Below are 18,403 nucleotides of genomic sequence, written 5' to 3'. Positions count from 1 at the left end.
CCACAGAGGCGGTGCCAGCACAAGGGAAGGAGCGTTTCAGCCCTGCAGAGAGCAGTGCAAGAGCTCCCCCAGCTGAGCTCCTGGTGCCTGCACTCACTCCCAGAACAGCTCAGGTGTCTGGAAAGTTCCAGATCTGCTCCCAGGGGACTCAGACTGACTCTCTGCAGCCAAAGCTTGTTCAGAGAGCTGGTGAAGTCCTTAAGAGGAGCTGTCACAGTGCAGGACAAGGAAGGAGGGACTTGGGAAGTGGCACACTCCTGCCTGGTGCTCAAGGGAAGAGCAGGGAGGCCCTGCCAAGGCAGGGGTGGCATCCTGTCACAGCCCATCCCACCCCGTGTCACACGTGTCACCTGCCCAGGAAAACCCCACTGAAGGGAGAAGCTTCTGCTCCAAACACGGCCTGTCCTCAGAGTGCTCCTGTCCCCCAGCTGGGGCAGCTTCAGACAACGAGGGACTCAAAAACTCCCAAAAACACGGGCTGGAGAAGGGATGAACAGCTCAGCCCTCCTGGGCAGCCCAGTCCTGCTGGGACCCTGCTGGTGTCCCTGAATTCCTGCTGGTGTCCCTGAATTCCTGCAGGTGCCCCTGAATTCCTGCAGGTGCCCCTGAATTCCTGCTGGGACCCTGCTAGTATCCCTGAATTTCTGCTGGGACCCTGAATTCCATGGGCAAAGGAGATGAGGAGCTTCCCGTGGACTGTGGCACCATCTGCTGGAGATGAGACCAGGAAAAATGGGTTGGAATTAAAGGCTTATGGAGGGAAAACTGACAGGATCCAAACTGAATCATGGAATACTCTGAGCTGGAGACCCACAGGCCCATCAGTCCCACCCCTGGCCCTGCACAGACAGCCCAAGAAGCCCAGCCTGCCCCAGAGCAGTGTCCAAATGCTCCTGGAGCCCTGGCAGCCCTGGGCAGTGCCCCAGCACCCTCTGGGGGAAGAACCTTTCCCTGGCATCAGCCACATCCCAGAAATACATTCCTGGTGCTCGACCTCATTTAACAGAGGGATCACAAGAGATTCTGCAAAATCCTCGTGCATCTGCCCAGGACAGAGAGCCCAAGGATCAGCAGCGCTGGGAAACAGATTTCACAACGTCTTGGAAGGGGTTTAAAACTCCCATTCCACAGTCAGCCCCTCCCTGCAGCCCTTCCCAGGCTGGAAAAGAGCACTGGAGCCATTCATTCCCAGCCCTCGGGGGTTTGATGTGCCACAGGCACCATCAGCCCAGCCTCTGCAGTCCCCAGGGAGCCACAGCCCCAGAGGTGGGAGGATCTCATCTGCCCCTGCCAGGGCACGGTGACAGCACACTCCTGTGACATTTCTGCTCTCATCTGCACGCAAATGTCAATATTTATTAGTCACATCAAGATCTTCAGCAAAGCTCCCCTGGGTTGCTGAGTCTCTGCACTCACACTTTTAAATCGCTTTGAAAAGAAGGATATTGGCTCTTGGTAACTTATTCCAGACTTCCTGCATTCTTTATTTCATCCTTAACTACCTACTGCTTTTGTGGAAAGTTATTTCCAACCAGTCTGTGCATCAACAGTGCTGAAAAACGTTTGACCATCAGGCCAAAAAACGACCATGGAAAAGTAAAAACCTTTTCACTGGACTTGTCCCTGGAGCTGTGAACATATTTATGTATTTAAATAATGGAAATTCGAAAGTAACAGATGTTTCCTGCTAGAGCACAGTGCAAGAACAACAGTGTTTCACTATTACAGTGCCTCTGAAGCATCCACACACTCCCATCCCATTTGCTCTCCTGTGCATTAGTTTGCAAAAATCCCCAAGTGTTGAAATCTGGTTTTAATCGTGATGTCAACAAGTCTCCCTAATCCTGCTGAAAGTCAGGAATTAGGCCTCTGAGCAAGCCAGCATGAAAGCAAGTGAAATTGCTTTTAAATGTAGAGTAGGAGGGAAGAGGAGAGAAAAAATGGGAATTGAGAGATTGGGTAAACCTGATGGAATTTGGCAGAGCTGGGGAAAGGATATTTTAGCGGTGCCCAAGAGCCCCCACTTACCAGGATTTGGGCTCCCCAAAATGCAAGTAGTTGATGCTGTAGAGATCCATGTCCTCTGTATGCCAAGCAAAAGTTGTCTTCCACATGCCAAAGTAGAGGTAGGGAGTGTTGACCCCCTCGATGATGATGCCACACTCGTGCTCCACCATGTCCAGGAGGGTGTTCAGGTTGCCAATGTTCCACTCGTCCACGTCCTGGAAGCCACAGAAAAGGTTTGTGTGGGAAGGGACATAACAGGGTAATTTATTAACACCCCCATTTAATACCCTCTGCCCCCAGCAAGGTTTGTTTGCTCTGACCACAGGCAGGAGGCAGCTCCAGCACTCTGAAGAGGCTCCTGCACTGCGCAGTACCCCCAGCATTAATTAACTATTCTGTTAATGAACTCAGCACAAACTCAGGGTAAAACACACTCCTCTCAGACGTTCTTCCCCTGATCAGAAACACCCCAAAGGGGCAGAACCTCCTGCCTCAGCTCAGTGCTCAGAGGAAAACAGGGACAGCACCAGCAGAGCAGTTGTGTTTGTGCCTGGTGTGTCCCACCCTGGCCGCAGCAGGGACAGGATGTGACACTCCCACCCAAACACCAAACCCTCTGCAGCCTCTGCTCTCCATGGCTCTGAGCACCTCAGGCTCCTCTGCTGAGCCCAATTAATCCCATATGAAACCACACTGATAATAAAAAGACACTCGTACATTCACTATCAGACAACACTCCAAAAAAGGCCACTTTCCACTCAAAAGAAAACTACAGAGGAGATTTAAATTATCTGCCTAAAAAGGGTAAGAAGAGAGAAACCTTTATCATTTACAGAATTACTTGGAGCAGAGAATGAAATTTCAGCATGGAAAAGCTTAAACAATTTGAATTGTAAAGTAATTCAGTGTGCAGGTGCATTGTATCCTAATGGAGCTGCCTACAAAGAAAAAATCCAAATGAAAATAATTTAAAATCCAAATGCAAATAATTTATTTATGTTAAGAATCAAAAAAATTTTTTTATGAAGCACCATTTTCTTGAAATGCTGCTTTTTTCTGGCTTTCTAAGGAGCTTCAACAGAAAACTCCATTTTACTCCCTTAAAAAAGAAACAAGACCCAAGGTACAGACAATTTTTTGCCACAGTCTGCAAAAGAATTTGTCTACATCACACTTTTCCTCATTTTTCTACTAAAAGTCAGCTTTTCACAGCTTCCATTGACCATTATCCTGAATCTCAGGGGAAGTTTAGCCCCACCTTAGCAATGAGGGGAAAAAAACCAAAGTTATTGGGGTGTTTTTAGGGTGGCCACACCAATGAAATTCTGAATTTCTGCCCCTTGATGAGCCAAGGGCACTGAGGCAGCCAGTGCCCGTGTGTGAGGCGAGCAAAGGAGAAGCAGGGCACTTACAGCATCGTACAGGGAGCCGCTGATGTCAGCCCCGTAAATGGGGGACACAAAGGTCAGGTTCTTCCAGTACTTGCGCTCCAGGTCCTCAAAGTCCTGGTGCCGCGGGGTGCAGTACCTGCCAGGGGACACAGGGCACTCAGGGGGCTGCCAGCAGCCCCTGCTGAGGGGGCACTGCACCTGACCTCACCGCACCTCTGCACAGAGCCCCGCGCAGCCTGACTGCAGCACCAGGGGATGTCATCCCACGGGCAGCCGGAGCTCTCAGGGGCCACAAAACCTCCAAAGCTCATTAGCCTGGAATGGTTTGGGACCTCGGGGCCCACCCAGTGCCACCCCTGCCATGGCAGGGACACCTCCCACTGTCCCAGGGTCCCCAGTCCCTGTCCCACCCGGCCTGGGGCACTGCCAGGGATCCAGGGGCAGCCACAGCTCTCTGGGAATTCCATCCCAGGCTCTCCCCACCCTCCCAGGGAGGAATTCCTTCCCAATATCCCACCTGAATCCACCCTCTCCTTCAGCTTAGAGGCAGGACTGCCTGAGCTCAGCACTGATCAGAACCCAGGGTCCCCCAGAGCTCTGGAAACCTCTGGGCTCTGCAGACAGGATGGGACTGCAGCTGGCACATCCAGCTGAGCCAGGTGCCCTCGGAGCCCCCAGGCTCTCCTGGCACCAGGATCAGCCCAGGCACTCCACGGTATCTGGATTTCCACCCCAGCCATGGAACACCTTTCCCAGAAGAGCCAAGAGATCCCTGTTTTGGTCCCAAGCCATTCTTTCCAGAAGATTCTCACCCAAATACCGACCTTCCACAACCTTTCTACACCAACTCCCAGAAAAAGCCCCGAGATGCACCAAAACCCCACCGAGCCACACTCCAGACTCAACAAAAAGCAGCTTCCCCTAAATCCCTCCACATTTAACATTTTTGGCAGCTGGTTTGGGGGAGCAGAGCCCCCCAGGAGCCCCCGAGCCCGGGGCAGCAGAGCCCTCAGCACACACTTCTCGCTGTTGGCCAGGCGCCGGTACTCGCCCACGGTCATGGGCTTCTTCTGGATGTTGTACTGGGTGAAGAGGCCCGACTGGCCCGTGACCACCTGCTGGATGGGCGCCGGGATCACCATGTCATCGATGTCATCGTACGTGCGCCGCGGCTTCCACTCCTTGGGGGGGATCACCTGCAGGGAGAGCAGCCAACAGCACACCTGTGGGTCAGCAGGGCACCAGAGAAAGGCTCCAGACGTGCCACAGGGCAAAGGAGGCTCTGGGCTTTCATTCTCACTGCTTTTTGTAAGGTTTAATGTGATTACAGAGGTGTCGTTCCTGTTCACCAGTCTCCTTGGTTAACTGGAGAAACACCAAAACACCACCTGGAGAAGGATGGGTTTGGGAAAGGAGACTTGTTTGCCAAGATTGTCCTGAGATGAAACTTTCTTGAGAAACTTTTCCTTGGGAGAAAGTTAGCAGCTGCCAGCAGGCGAAAAACCTCTCAGCCTGAGCAGGGTGGGCTCAGCTTCCCTTCCAGGGCTCTGAACTGCAGCTGTGAGACACAAACCTGACCTGGAACCCTGAGAGACCCAAACCTGACCTGGAACCCTGAGAGACCCAAACCTGACCTGGAACCCTCAGAGAGACCCAAACCTGACCTGGAACCCTCAGAGAGACCCAAACCTGACCTGGAACCCTCAGAGAGACCCAAACCTGACCTGGAACCCTCAGAGAGACCCAAACCTGACCTGGAACCCTCAGAGAGACCCAAACCTGACCTGGAACCCTCAGAGAGACCCAAACCTGACCTGGAACCCTCAGAGAGACCCAAACCTGACCTGGAACCCTCAGAGAGACCCAAACCTGACCTGGAACCCTCAGAGAGACCCAAACCTGACCTGGAACCCTCAGAGAGACCCAAACCTGACCTGGAACCCTCAGAGAGACCCAAACCTGACCTGGAACTCTCAGACAGACCCAAACCTGACCTGGAACCCTCAGAGAGACCCAAACCTGACCTGGAACCCTCAGAGAGACACAAAATTGACCTGGAATGGTCATATTAATCCTCCAAGTCATTTCTTTACAACACCTGGAAGTTACCAACAAGCTTTATTAAAATCATCTCCCTAGCAGAGGCCTGGAAGGTAATTGCCTGTACACTTGAGTGGACAAGGAAACATTCCATGGAGAGCTCTTCATCAATAGGCAGCTCTCTTTAGAGCAGTGATAAACCCAGTAATTGACCTATGTTTTAGAAGAAATAAGAATTATTTCATGCTTAACAGCTTTATTTCTCCACTGTGCTTTATTAAGGCCAGCTAAATACCACTCCTAACAAGTCCTTGTCAGAATAAATGATCCTCTCAGCCTGTGGTGACACGGCCACAGAAACACCCTTTCTAATCACTTGTCTGGAGTTTTCCCAGCAGTTCTGTGTCAGGTACTGCAATTCAGAAGCTTCACACGGAAAGTTCTCCTAAGCAGAGGCTGCTGGGGCACAGCCCAGCTCCCCAGGGAATGGGCCCTGCCCTGGGGCTGCCAGAGCTCCCAGGGGTGCCCAGGCTGGGACTGCTGGGGTGTCTGTGCAGGGCCAGGAGCTGCACTGGATCATCCTGTGGGTCCCTCCCAGCTCAGGACATCCCATGGCTCTACAAACCCCTGTGGCTCCTCTCCTTTCCTCTCCACAACCAAACCAGAGTCACAAAGCACAGCTCCATGAACACAGAGGGCTCCAGGATCTGTCTCCAGGCAACTGATGGAAGGAGAGGACACAGCCTCAGGCTGCATCAGGGGAAATACAGGTTGGGTATTAGGAAGAAGTTTTTCATGGGAAGAGTGATTAAATACTGGAACAGTCTGCCTGGGGAGGTGGTGGGGTCACTGTCCCTGGATGTGTTTAAAAAGAGACTGGATGTGGCACTCAGTGCCATGATCTAGTTGAGGTGTCGGGGCTGGGCTGGACTCGATGGCCTTGAAGATCTCTTCCAACTCACACATTCTGTGATTCTGTGTGATCTGCACACCTTGGCAGGCAGCTCCAGCCCCAGCAGCCCCTCACCTTGGCCAGCCCCCTGCCCCCTGCCCCTCACCTTGCCCTGTCCCTTGCCCAGTGCCCAGCCCTGTCCCTGTCCCTTGGCCATCCCTGTCCCACCCCTCCCATCCCTGTCCCAGTCCCACCTTGCCCAGTGCCCAGCCCTGTCCCCACCCACCCGTCCCTGTCCCCACCCATCCCTGTCCCACCTTCCCCAGCCCTGTCCCTTGTCCAGTGCCCACCCCTGTCCCAGTCCCACCCCTCCCACCCCTGTCCCTGTCCCACCCTGCCCATCCCTGTCCCCACCCATCCCTGCCCCTGTCCCAGTCCCACCTTGCCCATCCCTGTCCCACCCCTCCCACCCCTGTCCCTGTCCCCACCCCTGTCCCACCCTGCCCACCCCTGTCCCTGTCCCAGTCCCACCTTGGCCAGCCCGGCACGGTGAGCTCCCTGGGACTCCATGTAGGCGATGAAGCGGCCGAAGTCGCGGAACTCGTCCAGCGAGGGCCGGAAGGTCATGATCTTACAGCCGGGGTTCTGCGGGCTCGGGTGTTCCGGCCCCATCGCTCCTCCTGCGCACGGCCACCAGCACGGGCACGAGAAAAGTCTGGTTAAAACCTCGGCTTCCACAGAAACCTGGAGAGACCTTTGGTTTTCTCCCTCCACTCCCATGAGGGGATCTGTAAGAACCACCCTCTAACGGGAGTATGAGGAGCTTCCGACCAAAAATCCCCTTAGTCAGGAGCTCCTGACACCAGGATCACCCGAGAGCTCAGCCAGGGGCTAAATATAGACCACGGGCTCCCCATCTGCCCCCGGTTCCCCGGAGAAGGTGGTGTCCATCAGGATGGTGCCACACAAACAGCCACCTCTCGCCACCTCCAGCACTGTCAGTGTGCACACACTGTGCCATCCTGCACGCTTTCCACCACAATGCTCCACGTGTTCTGTTCAGCCTCAAACCCAACACCTTTCCCCAGTTTTATGGCTTTTTTCATGTGCTAGACTACATTAAAAATTATAAATATTATTTTATGTAGCTTCATTACACTTTGTATTCGCAATGCAAATAAACAGAATGAAGTGTCAGGCAAGCCTTACAAGAAACACAGATCCACAACTCCAGAACATCCAAAACAAACTCTCAAACCATTCAGGCTGAAATCATAATTTTTAAAATGGCTTTTTTAAGGTTATGCTGGAACTCTGCAAGGGAACGAGAAGCTTTTGGTGGTGTTTCAGGCGCAGTGGCCAGGAGGGAGCAGAGCCCAGGAGATGGCAGTGCTGGGCTGCGGGAGGAGCAGAGCTGCAGGGACACACAGCCAAGAGAAGCATCTGCGCCTTTAGAGCGATTCCAGAGCAGCCGAGCAGGACGGCAGATGCTCCTGGAAGTACCACAGCGTTGGGGAAACACCGAATGAAGCCGGGAGCAGCCCCAGGTCTGTGTTCGATGGGTGATGTGACACAGGACTCGCTGCAGGGACAGCCAGCCCCCGAGATAAAACCAGCATCACACCCCCAAGTGGATGGATTCCACATCCAGAGCACCAACGAGGCATTTTAACTGGGCAAAACTTTTCATTTCAAAGGCACGTGAACAGTTTTGAGTGACATTTTAGAAAGCAGGAAACATTAGGATTTTACACAGGAACTTTTATGCAAATTTGTTTCAAAACAAGGATCTGCAAGTCTTATGTCCTTCCCCAAGGAGCCTTTAAAGGAAATTTATGCAAAAAAATCACAGTTTCTCACAGTCAGAAAAGCCCTTCCCAAGCCAAGAGCCAGAGATGCAGAACCCAGTCCAGAATAAAATCAAATTATGAATCCCAGTATTGCAGGAAATCCCAGAGCAAAACCAATTGAGGGAGAAAAATACCATTTCACCCCTTTCACCCCAGGATTCTTCCAATTTCCAACAGAAATTGCTGCAGTTTGGAAACAAAAGGGCCATTTACCCAAGGCCTCCATCCTCGGGGTGGCCCTGCCCAAGGAGATCCCCAACTCGCCAAAGAAGGGACAGAAATTGCTTTTTGAGAGCAGAAATTGCTGCTCCAGGGCCAGCACTCAGCAGTGACCCAGGGCCCTGGGAACCTTTTCCTGCACAAAACTCCTGCAGGAATCCACGGAGGGAAGCCCCAGGATGGGTGGGGATCAGAGCAGCAGACACCAGCACTGAGCCCAGGAGAAGGGGGAAAGGGGCTGCTGGGGACAGGAGCACCCCAAAGGCTCCCCAGGAACGCTGCAGCTATTTCTGAGCAGGGGCTGCTGGTGCCAGGAGCCTGGCAGGAGCTGCCTCGGGCTGGGAGCCCCAGTTCCGTCCTCAGGAGGAGCCCTGCCAGCACCATCTGCTCCACAGAGGCTTCACCACAACCAGGGAGGAAAACAAACAGCCACAGCCAGGCTTTACCCATCCTTCCCTCGAGATTCGCTCACAAAATTCCCATTTTTGGTTGATAAACTCAGAGCAAAGAGTGAACATACACACTTCAATAGGGAAAGGATATCAAAAACTACTTCATGCAAAGCTTAATCAATTAATTAAAGGATAAAACTACTTCCTGCGAAGCCTAATGAATTAATTAAAAGGTCTACTCAATACAAGCAGCATCACCTGGCACTCTGGAATTCTTCAGCCCGGAGACAGCAAAGCACAAGGTTTTTCCATGTGCAGTCCCATCTAAAGAACACTTCAACAGGACAGGGCTGAACTTCCTCCGGGGTTTTCAGGGGATGACCTCAATTACACAGTGCCCTAAGGAGCTCCCAGCTCCCCTGGGAGACTCCCGAGCAGAATGTGACTCCTGTGGGAACACTGGGAGCCCTCTCAGCCCCAGCAGTGCTGCAGGTCAGGGGGAGATGGGACAAACCCTGCTCCCAGCCCTGAGCAGGACTCTGCACTCAGCCCCCATCAGCTCCTCAAGACAAGAGTGAAAGGGTTTTCTCAGCTGGACACATTCTGCCTCTTTGTGAGAGTAACAACCCGAAATATTATGAAAACCTTCCAATTTTCAACCACTGTGAGGAAGCACTAAAACCTGTCTCCAGAGGGATGATCTCTGTGCACACAAAGAGCTGAGTTTTCATTCCAATGACTTTTACATGAGACTTTTCCCTTCCAAAACCGATGTGAACCAAGACACTTTGGGACTGAAATCCTGCCCCTGTTTTCTGAAACCTCTGTCCAGCAGAGAAAAAGTCCAGGACACCCAGCTGAGATCAGTGCCTGGAGCTGGGAATCCTCCCTCCAGGACAAGGTCTGGGACCTGCAGGCAGCTCCCCTGTGCCCTGGGCAGAGGTGACACTGCCACCTCCTCCTCCTCCACCCAGAGCAGGGCACTGCCGAAACTGGGCCTGGGAGTGGGGACAAACCCCAGGGAGCAGCACTGGGACAGCCTGTCCCCAGGGACAGGGAGGGACAGCCTGGGGACAGCCAGGGACAGGGCAGGGACACTCAGGGACAGGGCAGGGACAGCCTGGGGACAGGGGAGGGACACCCAGGGACAGGGAGGGACGGCCTGGGGACAGCCAGGGGACAGCCTGGGGACAGCAGCCTGGTGCTGCTGCCTGTGAGCACGCTGACATCGACCAGAGCAGTGCCAGGGCAGCTCTGAGGACACAGCAGCACCACAAACCCACCCCTGCTCCTGCCAAACAACGGGAATTCCCAGCTTCTCCCCGGAGCAGAACACGAGCTGCAGCAGAGACTTTGGAGAGGGCAGCAGGTGTCAGGGTGGAGCCGTCCCCAGGTGTCACCCAAGGGGGACAAAGTGAGCCGACAGCTCAGGGATGTCCTTGGGGCTGTGCTGGAAAGGACACACAGAAATCCCCCAGCCCGGCCAGGAGCTGCCAGCACAGGGCACGGGACACGCTGCACAGGGCGGAGCATGGGGCGTGGCACAGGGCGTGGCACATGGGCACAGGGGCGGGGCACGGGGCACAGGGCGGGGCACAGGGCGGGGCACAGGGCGGGGCACAGGGCACAGGGCGGGGCACAGGGCACAGGGCGGGGCACAGGGCGGGGCACAGGGCGGGGCACAGGGCGGGGCACAGGGCGGGGCACAGGGCGGGGCACAGGGCGGGGCACAGGGCGGGGCACAGGGCGGGGCACAGGGCGGGGCACAGGGCGGGGCACAGGGCGGGGCACAGGTGAGGCGGCACAGGTGAGGCTGCACAGGGGCGGGGCACAGGGGCGGGGCACAGGGGCGGGGCACAGGGGCGGGGCACAGGGGCGGGGCACAGGGGCGGGGCACAGGGGCGGGGCACAGGGCAGGAGACGGGGCAGAGCCTCCCAGCGCCACACAGAACCACCCCAGGGAAATGCAGACGTTCATGGGAGTGCCTGGATTAACTCCTCCTGCCTCCTCAGCATCTGAGCCACTTCCCACAACGAGAACCCTGCTCACGGAAAACTCCTTCAGACTGGCTCTTAACTCCTTGTTTCACTGCTGAGTCCTGCCCACAAACATTAATGGAAGCCTCGTGTGTTTATCCGAAATGGCATTTTCTGATGGATTAGTCTGGAACACTGAGGGCAGATTCTTCTATTTCCAGCCACTTCCTTTCTCACTAAGCCAACAAATTTCTCTGATTGCCATCAATTCCCACGGATCAGGCTCCATCCAGAGTTCTTAGCAAAAGAGAAACTTTTGCAAACATCAGGTCTGTGTATAAAATAGACTACTAAAAGCTATATATATTTATATATATTAAAACTATAATGGTTATGGGGTGTAAGGAGATCTGAGACAACTTTCCTTCCTTCCCCTCCATTCCCAAGAATCAGATTCCAGCATTTAGACAAAGGGTGAATTTTGAAGTTTGCTGTTGCTCAGCCCAGTTTTAAACAACTGTACAATTACAGCCAGGATTTAAACTGACACCTTTCCCCCAAAAAATATTTATATATTCAATTCATTACATTTTTAACAATTCAAATTGCTTTGAGTTTTGTATATCCTCCATAAAGGCCAAGTAAACATAACAGAGAAAATATTTGGAAAAGAGGAACAGAGACAAATTCCCATCCAGCACGGGGATGAAGATCTACAGTGCTTGGGATTTGACAAATTGAGAGTTATTTTCTATTAAATTTTACACTCCACGAGGCTCCTCTGCAATTCCAGATCCTCCTGTGCTTGAAATCAAGCAGCATATGCAGCTCATTAAGGGAAAATAAAATTTTCCCCCCAAACACCCTCTTTGCTGTAGAAGTGCACAGTTACTCACACATTTCTCTACCAACAAAATTATTTAGTCACAAACAGTATTTAAAAGAAAAAAAAGGAAAAAAAAAAAAAGTGGTTACATTTAAGAGCAATAAATCTGGATTGCTTTAAAACAGTTTATTATTGCCTGAAGCAAGGCAGTTAACACGGGATGGGTACTGCTGACTAAATCCAGATCAGAACCTCCAAGGTTTGACTGCACAGAGAAGATAAACTCATCCCAAAGCCCCAGGAGGCAGTCACAGAGCCCTCTGAGGCCTCCCCAGTGACCTCTGCTGCCCTTTGTCACCTGCACGGGATTCGCTGCCAGGATTTCACACCCAACTTGAGGAATAAGCATTAAAAAGGCATTTCGTGCGGACTGAGCTGTTGCATCTGAAGAACTCCAAGTTTTAACACAAGGCACCTCAACCCAAGGCAGAACTGCAAATGCTCAAATAAAGACTCCCACAGGCTTTATTCTTATGGGAGAGGACCCCAGGAACCCTGCAGAGCACGAGGAACCTGGACTGCTGCAGTGCTCTGCCCCAAAGGTGACTCCTGCAGCACACTGACACATCACAGGGACTGACCCCCAGTTTTCCTGCCAGCAGGAAAAGCCTGGAGCCCTCAGGAACTCCTCTGAGCTCCTTCAGACCTTTATAACAAACCCATCCCAGCAGATGGGGCCGTGTGAGGAGCTCCTGACCACCCTGCCCCAGCCAAGGGCGCCCTGGGCTGCTCCAGTGCCCGGCCTGGGTGTGACACACTGACCCACTTCAGCTGCCAGCACAGCCCAGGACCCCAGGGCAGGGGCAGCAGCGAGCCTGGCACGGCAGAGACCCCAAAATCCCCTAAAACCCCCAAAAAACCCAGAGCCTGGCACGGCAGAGACCCCAAAATCCCCTAAAAACCCCCAAAACCCCAGAGCCCGGCAGGCAGGCAGCCCCAGAGACTCCCAAAATCCCAAAAAAAACCAGAGCCTGGCACAGCAGGCAGCCCCAGAGACCCCCAAATCCCCAAAATCCCCTAAAACCCCAGAGGCCGGCATGGCAGAGACCCCCAAAATCCCCTAAAAACCCCAGAGCCTGGCACAGCAGGCAGCCCCAGAGACCCCCAAAAACCCCAGAGCCCGGCAGGCAGGCAGCTCCAGAGATCCCTAAAAACCCCCAAAACCCCCGAGCCTGGCACGGCAGGGGGCTCCAGAGACCCCCCCAAAAACCCACAAAACCCCCCAAAAAACCCCAACCCCCCAGAACACCCCCGAAGGCAGCACAGCCCTGCAGCCCCAGAGCCCCCAGAGCCCCAGCTCACCCGCCCAGGTCCCGGGAGCCCTGAGCTGCCCCCAGCTCTCCCATCTCACAGCCCCCAGCCAAACCTGCGGCTCCAGTTCCCACCCAGGGCAAACCCAAAGGCCCAGGGTGGAAGGAGACAATCGGAGTCTCTCCCAGCTCCGTTCTCTCCACGTCTCTGGAGGCTGCAGCTCCAACCTTGACACGCCCTCCCAAAGCTGTGCTGCTCCTTCTGCCAGCAGGACTGAGATCAGAGGTGGGAAACTTCAGAAAAACTTCTTATCTGCACCAAAACCTCACCAAAGGCCTCTCCACTGCCCTGGGGCTGTATCCAAAACCATGCAGGAATATCAGAAAACCTCAGAAATCACCTTAACCCCCCAGCAACCCCCATCATCCACCTCCTGGGCCATATTCAAAAGCAGAATTTCTAACAGACTTAGGAACAAAAAGGCAATCCTGTATTCTCTAAGGCTCTGGGAACTGTGGCTTGTTCATGAGCCTTATGAAGCAGCAAGGAAATATAAAAATAATGAAGCTTCAGGTGACTTCTGCCACGAGTGAGGCACTCACAGACCAGGGAAGGGCAGAATACAAATGTTCTGTGTAATCCAGTAAGGACATGATTGAGGAACTGCCTCGTTTATAAAGGAGAGGGATTTACCCAAGGAAAACACAAATGAAAATAAGAACCTTAATTAAACCATGGCAGCAAATGACTCTATCCCTAAGCTGTGACAAGACAGAACATACTTGGTCCAGAACAAAGGTTAAAAAGAGAAAATCTCATTAAGCAATGATCAGTTTAGTGGAGGACACTGAAAATGGAAAAACACCTTTCCCATCCCTCAGACATTAATATCCCCCACCCTGTGTGAAGTGACAGGATTTCTGCCAACCCTTTGCAGTGCTCCAGGATTTCAGTTGCCTCTACAAATGGACAAACCCTCTCGAATTCTTGAGCAGATGACAAATAATTATTTGCAGCAGCGCCTGGTGCAGCCCCGGAGGATCCCGGTGCCATCCAAATCCATTAAGCAAATCCCTCACTCGTGGTGACACATTTAGCTGTCATCCATCTTTGCTATTAACAGATGCTCCAGTGAAGGAACGTGGAGCAGCACAGGCACTGCAAACCCTTCCCACGGCACAGCCTGAGCCCTGCATGAGTCAGGAAGGGGAAATCACCAGTCCCGGGTCCTCCCGACTGCCCAGAATTAATTAAGGAACACCAAGTTTCTCCTGACTGCCAGGAGCTCTCTCCCTGCTGCCTGGGTGCCTCAGCCTGCAGCTCACAGCCATCATTTCTGCTCTCAGGTGGATTCCCTGCTCTCAAACACGAGATTTAAACTCGCAAGGTGAATCAGAGCCCCCTGATGTTTGCTGTAGTGCAGCTGGACATCCCAGGAGGAAATAAAACATAACCCTGCATCAATGTAAAATCCCCAGAGAGCTCCGTGCCCTTCCAGCAGGGCTGGCCAAACTGGTTTTCCCAATGCACAGCACATTTCTTGTGACCTTTTCTATGGAAATAGCTGCAAGTTTTCAGGAGCTGTCTGTATTTTGGGTGATCCAGAACACCTGCAGAGCTGTGGGGCTCTCACCTGGTCTGCTCAGTCCCCCTCAGAGCGTGGCAGGAGCTGAGGGAGAGGTGTCCCCACAGCTCAGGGTAACACGTGAGCACTTCCCACGGACCAACAGCCAGGATTTTCTGAAGGAAATGGGAGGGATTCTCCCTGAAAGTGAATTCTGCTGTTGACCTCCCACCAAAAGCTGGTGAGACCTCCCATGTGTGTGATGTTTTATTTCTAACAGCCCAGGTTCATCCTAAAGCCAAACGTGGAATGTGACACCTGGCTGGGTCTTTACCAAAGAGTTCTGACTTACTGACAAAACTGACTCCTTCTATATATTTATATATATATATAAAATGTCCTTTTGTAAATACATTACATATTTTATACACAACGTTTATATATAGGACCACATACATTCTGGTCCCACTGGACCAGCCAGGGGAATTATCTCCTTCCAACCAGCATAAAAGGAGAAAGATCAACCCACCACGGAGCATCAGACAGAATTTTCCTGCCAAAAGATGCTCCAGTGAATGTTTCATCCATGAACATCAGCTCTGGAACAAGGAATCACTTTGTATCCACCTACATCTCCTTTGCATGGGAGGAACTCCTGCCTCTCATGAGACAGAACAGCCGCGGATTCCTTCAGGATTCCTCCAGGATTCCTTCAGGATTCCTCCAGGATTCCTCCAGGATTCCTTCTGGATTCCCTCTGGCACTGCAGGAGTTGGTCAACCTGCCCCAACGTCCTTCTCTTGTTACAGGGAAAGCCAAGAATTGGGAGTTTGGTGTCACAGAGCAATTGCTGGCTGCTCCAGCAGCTGTTGGTGCAATTGCTGAAATGTAACTGTAAATTTGCCATTCCGTGACTGTGAATTCCAATGAAACAGGAAAAGGAAAATGACGAGAAAAAAGCAAAAGTTCCCAGGAAAGAAGCAATGCTGTGGGTGAAACGCTACCGGGATTCAGATGGACAGAGCTCCTTAAAATGAACTCTTTTGGCTAAAGGAAACTTAGTTTGGGGAGGGTCAAGGTTGATATAACACAGATTTACGCCGGGCCAGCACAAAACAAAGGAGTCAGAGAGCAAAGCCCCAATGTCCCGGGCCGGAGCAGCAGCTCATCAGAACACAGAGGAGACGAAGCCTTAATTGGGGACCCTCATTCTCCAGTACAAAGGGATCCAACTAACCTTTCTGCAACACCCCCGGCTCCTAAACAGCTCCAAAACCGAGAGCTCCAGGAGAGCCAAGAACCACCTCTAATGAATCACACAATGTCCTGAACTGGAAGGAAACCACAAGGATCATCCAGCCCAAGCCCTGTCCCTGCGAAAAACCCCCAAAGTCCCACCCTGAGCATCGCTGGGAGCGGCTGGAGCCGCGACCATTCCCTACGGGAATGCACCAGAAGAACCTTTCCCTGAGCTCCATCCCGGCTCCAGCGGTTCTGGGCTCGTGTCCCGGGGCAGAGCTCAGCCCCTGCCCCTGTGCAGCCCCTGGCGGGTTCCTGCAGAGTTCCCCATCCAGCACAGCCCATCCTTCACACGGAGCGCTGGAGCCCGGGGAGCGCCCCGAGGCCGGCCACAGCCCCGCAGCTCCCGGGGACACCGCGCCCAGAAACGCCACAACAGCACAAGGAGCAGCAGAACCGAAAGACACAAAACCAGAGGAGCAGAGCTTCGGTTCGGCCCCACGCTCTGACAGCCCCCGGAGGAGGAAAGCAGAGACGGCACAGCCAAACCCCGGCCGGTGTCACGCTGCTGCCCCCGGGTTTCCCAGCGCGGAGCCCGTCACGGAGCCGGCTCCTGCTCGCCCCCCACCCGCGGCCCAGATCCCCGCGGGGCCGGAGGATCGCCGCCGGCGGCGCCGGGACGTGCCCTCGCCCCGCGCAGCCCGAGCGGCCGGGGGCTGGGGCTCCCACCCACACAAAGCGCGGCGGGCCCGGGGCTGAGGGCCCGGGGCTGAGGGCCCGGCCCGGGCCGGCGGCGAGAGGCCGCGCGGAGGCCGCGGGGCCGGAAGGGAGCGGCAGCGCCGGGAGCGGCGGGGCCGGGGCCGGGGCCGGGGCCGGGCGCGGCGCGGGGGGCGCAGCGCGGGGTGCCGGGGCTCGGGGCCGCGGGGCTCGGGCCCGGTGCCGGTGGCGGTGGCGGTGCGGGGCGCGGTCCGGCCGTACCTGCGCGCGGGGCCCTCGGCGGCGCGGGGGGCGCAGCGAAGGGGGGGCGCCCAGGCGAGCGCAGCGCCCCGCGGCCACCACCTGCTCCCGCCTCCCCGCCGCGCCCATTGGCCGCGCGCGGCACCGCCCTCGGCCTCATTGGCCGCTCCGCCGGGGACGGACGACGGCTCTAGCCAACGGCGGGGCCGCTCGCCGAATAACAAGGAGAGCGGGGGCGCTAATTGGCCGGTGGGGAGGGGGGACGGCCCGCCCACCGACGGGCGGGGCAGCGGGACGCGCTCCCGTCGCTCAGTCGCTCTCCGTCAATGGCGCGCGGCCGTGGCCCGCCGGCGGCCCGCCCCCAGCGGCCATTGGGCCAGACGGGCGGCGGCCGGGCGCTGATTGGCCGCGCGCGGTGCCCGTCGGGGGCGGGGCGGGGCGGTGAGGACGTGAGGAGCCGCACAGAGCGGGGCGGGGGCGCTGCGGCCGCGCTGCGCCAATGGGAGAGCGGCGAGTGAGCGCGCCCCCGCGCGGCCGGGCGGGGCATGGCGGGGCCGGGGACAGCAGGGATCGGGGGGTGTTTGGGATCGGGGGGGATAGTGCGGATTGGGGGGATAGTGGGGATTGAAGGGACAGCAGGGATCGGGGGGTGTTTGGGATCGGGGGGGACAGCCGGGATTGGGGGATAGTTCGGATTGAAGGGACAGCCGGGATTGGGGGGACAGCCGGGATCGGGGGGATATTGCGGGCCGGGGCAGGGCAGTGGCCGTCGGGCCCCGGGAACCGTCCATCCCCAGCCCCGGGCAGAGGTTTGGGGTCCCCAATGCCGGGGGCCGCGGGGGGACCGGGCACAGCTCGGGTCCCTGTCCCCGGCCCCGGGAGCCGTCGGGGCGTTCGGAATTTGCTCTCGGTTACAGCGAGCGGAGCTGGGGCTCTGTGCCCAGCCGGGAATGCCCGGGACAGAAGCCGAGCCTCGGTTGGGTTCTCGCTGCTGTCGCCGCCCGGGTCCTGTAGGGAGCTGAAACATCGGCCCAGGAAATCATCCCCGGAATCCCTCCGCAGCCCGGCCAAAGGCGCTCCCGAGCGGCGCGGGCATCCTCCGAGGAGGGCTTTAGAATTCGGGACAGATAATTGTGACAGATCTCGCCAGAAAGTGTCCGATTTGCGGAGGAATTCTAATTGTTGCTTAAAAAAGGCACTAACAGAACAGTACCTTGGCACCTACCGAGGAAACAAAGTTTGTTTTTCGTGTTCCAAATAACAACAAAACAAATAAACGAAGGAAGTCATTGCAGTTATTGCAATTTAAATGCAAAAACGCTTCCTGACTTTCACTCACTCACCCACCCCCAATTCTTCCCATCACAACACAGGAGAAAAAGTGCAAGGACATTTTCAATGATACCTAAATATCTGAAAGCATTAAACATTAATATTAACAATGATCTTAAAATAAATTACTTTAAAGAGGACAGGTGGTGCTACTGCTCCTTAGAGTCCCCAGATTATGTCTTTACCACCTCAATGGTGCTTTATTTCCTTCCTCATGGCTGAATTTATTCCTCTGATTTGTGGAGATGCTCACACTTGTTCCTGTCACACCCCAAATAGGATGCAGGACTTGGCACTTCCAACAATTTTGGGGTTGATTCATTCAATGGACAATTCCAATTGCCAGTTGATACTTGGATTTTGGAGCAGTGGGAATCTAATGGCAGTAAAAAGTTTGGGGAATCTT

The 18,403-nt window shown here is 54.8% G+C and overlaps 2 protein-coding genes across 2 annotated transcripts in view; both read right to left on the bottom strand.

Annotated features, from left to right (window-relative positions):
• The window catches only part of KDM4B (lysine demethylase 4B), a 70,242-nt gene extending 53,440 nt beyond the window's left edge, over positions 1 to 16,802 (bottom strand). The window contains exons 1-5 of the mRNA XM_066336408.1: positions 16,687 to 16,802; positions 6,862 to 7,010; positions 4,419 to 4,594; positions 3,420 to 3,534; positions 2,029 to 2,222 (exon numbers count right to left, since the gene is read on the bottom strand). Of these exons, the coding sequence (XP_066192505.1) occupies positions 2,029 to 2,222; positions 3,420 to 3,534; positions 4,419 to 4,594; positions 6,862 to 7,002 (626 nt within the window). The 5' untranslated portion in view covers positions 7,003 to 7,010; positions 16,687 to 16,802. The remainder of the gene's footprint in view (positions 1 to 2,028; positions 2,223 to 3,419; positions 3,535 to 4,418; positions 4,595 to 6,861; positions 7,011 to 16,686) is intronic.
• On the bottom strand, positions 16,269 to 17,212 carry LOC136371788 (proline-rich protein HaeIII subfamily 1-like). The gene is made up of 2 exons (XM_066336063.1): positions 16,945 to 17,212; positions 16,269 to 16,903 (listed from the first exon to the last, which is right to left on the bottom strand). Exons 1-2 carry the CDS (start codon positions 17,210 to 17,212, stop codon positions 16,269 to 16,271), a joined length of 903 nt encoding a protein of 300 aa, XP_066192160.1.
• Positions 17,213 to 18,403: the final 1,191 nt, after the last annotated feature.

The sequence above is a fragment of the Sylvia atricapilla genome, chromosome 26 (assembly GCF_009819655.1).
Source record: "Sylvia atricapilla isolate bSylAtr1 chromosome 26, bSylAtr1.pri, whole genome shotgun sequence".
Lineage (NCBI taxonomy): Eukaryota > Metazoa > Chordata > Aves > Passeriformes > Sylviidae > Sylvia > Sylvia atricapilla.
This window is presented reverse-complemented; position numbering and strand designations above follow the sequence as displayed.

What these genes read in the sequence shown, in the direction of transcription:
- LOC136371788 (XM_066336063.1), bottom strand. Translation starts at nt 17,212, where the DNA reads ATGCCCCGCCCGGCCGCGCGGGGGCGCGCTCACTCGCCGCTCTCCCAT. An exon ending in CGCGTCCCGCTGCCCCGCCC is followed by an intron (nt 16,904 to 16,944) that starts GTCGGTGGGCGG and finishes CCGGCCAATTAG; the next exon opens with CGCCCCCGCTCTCCTTGTTA.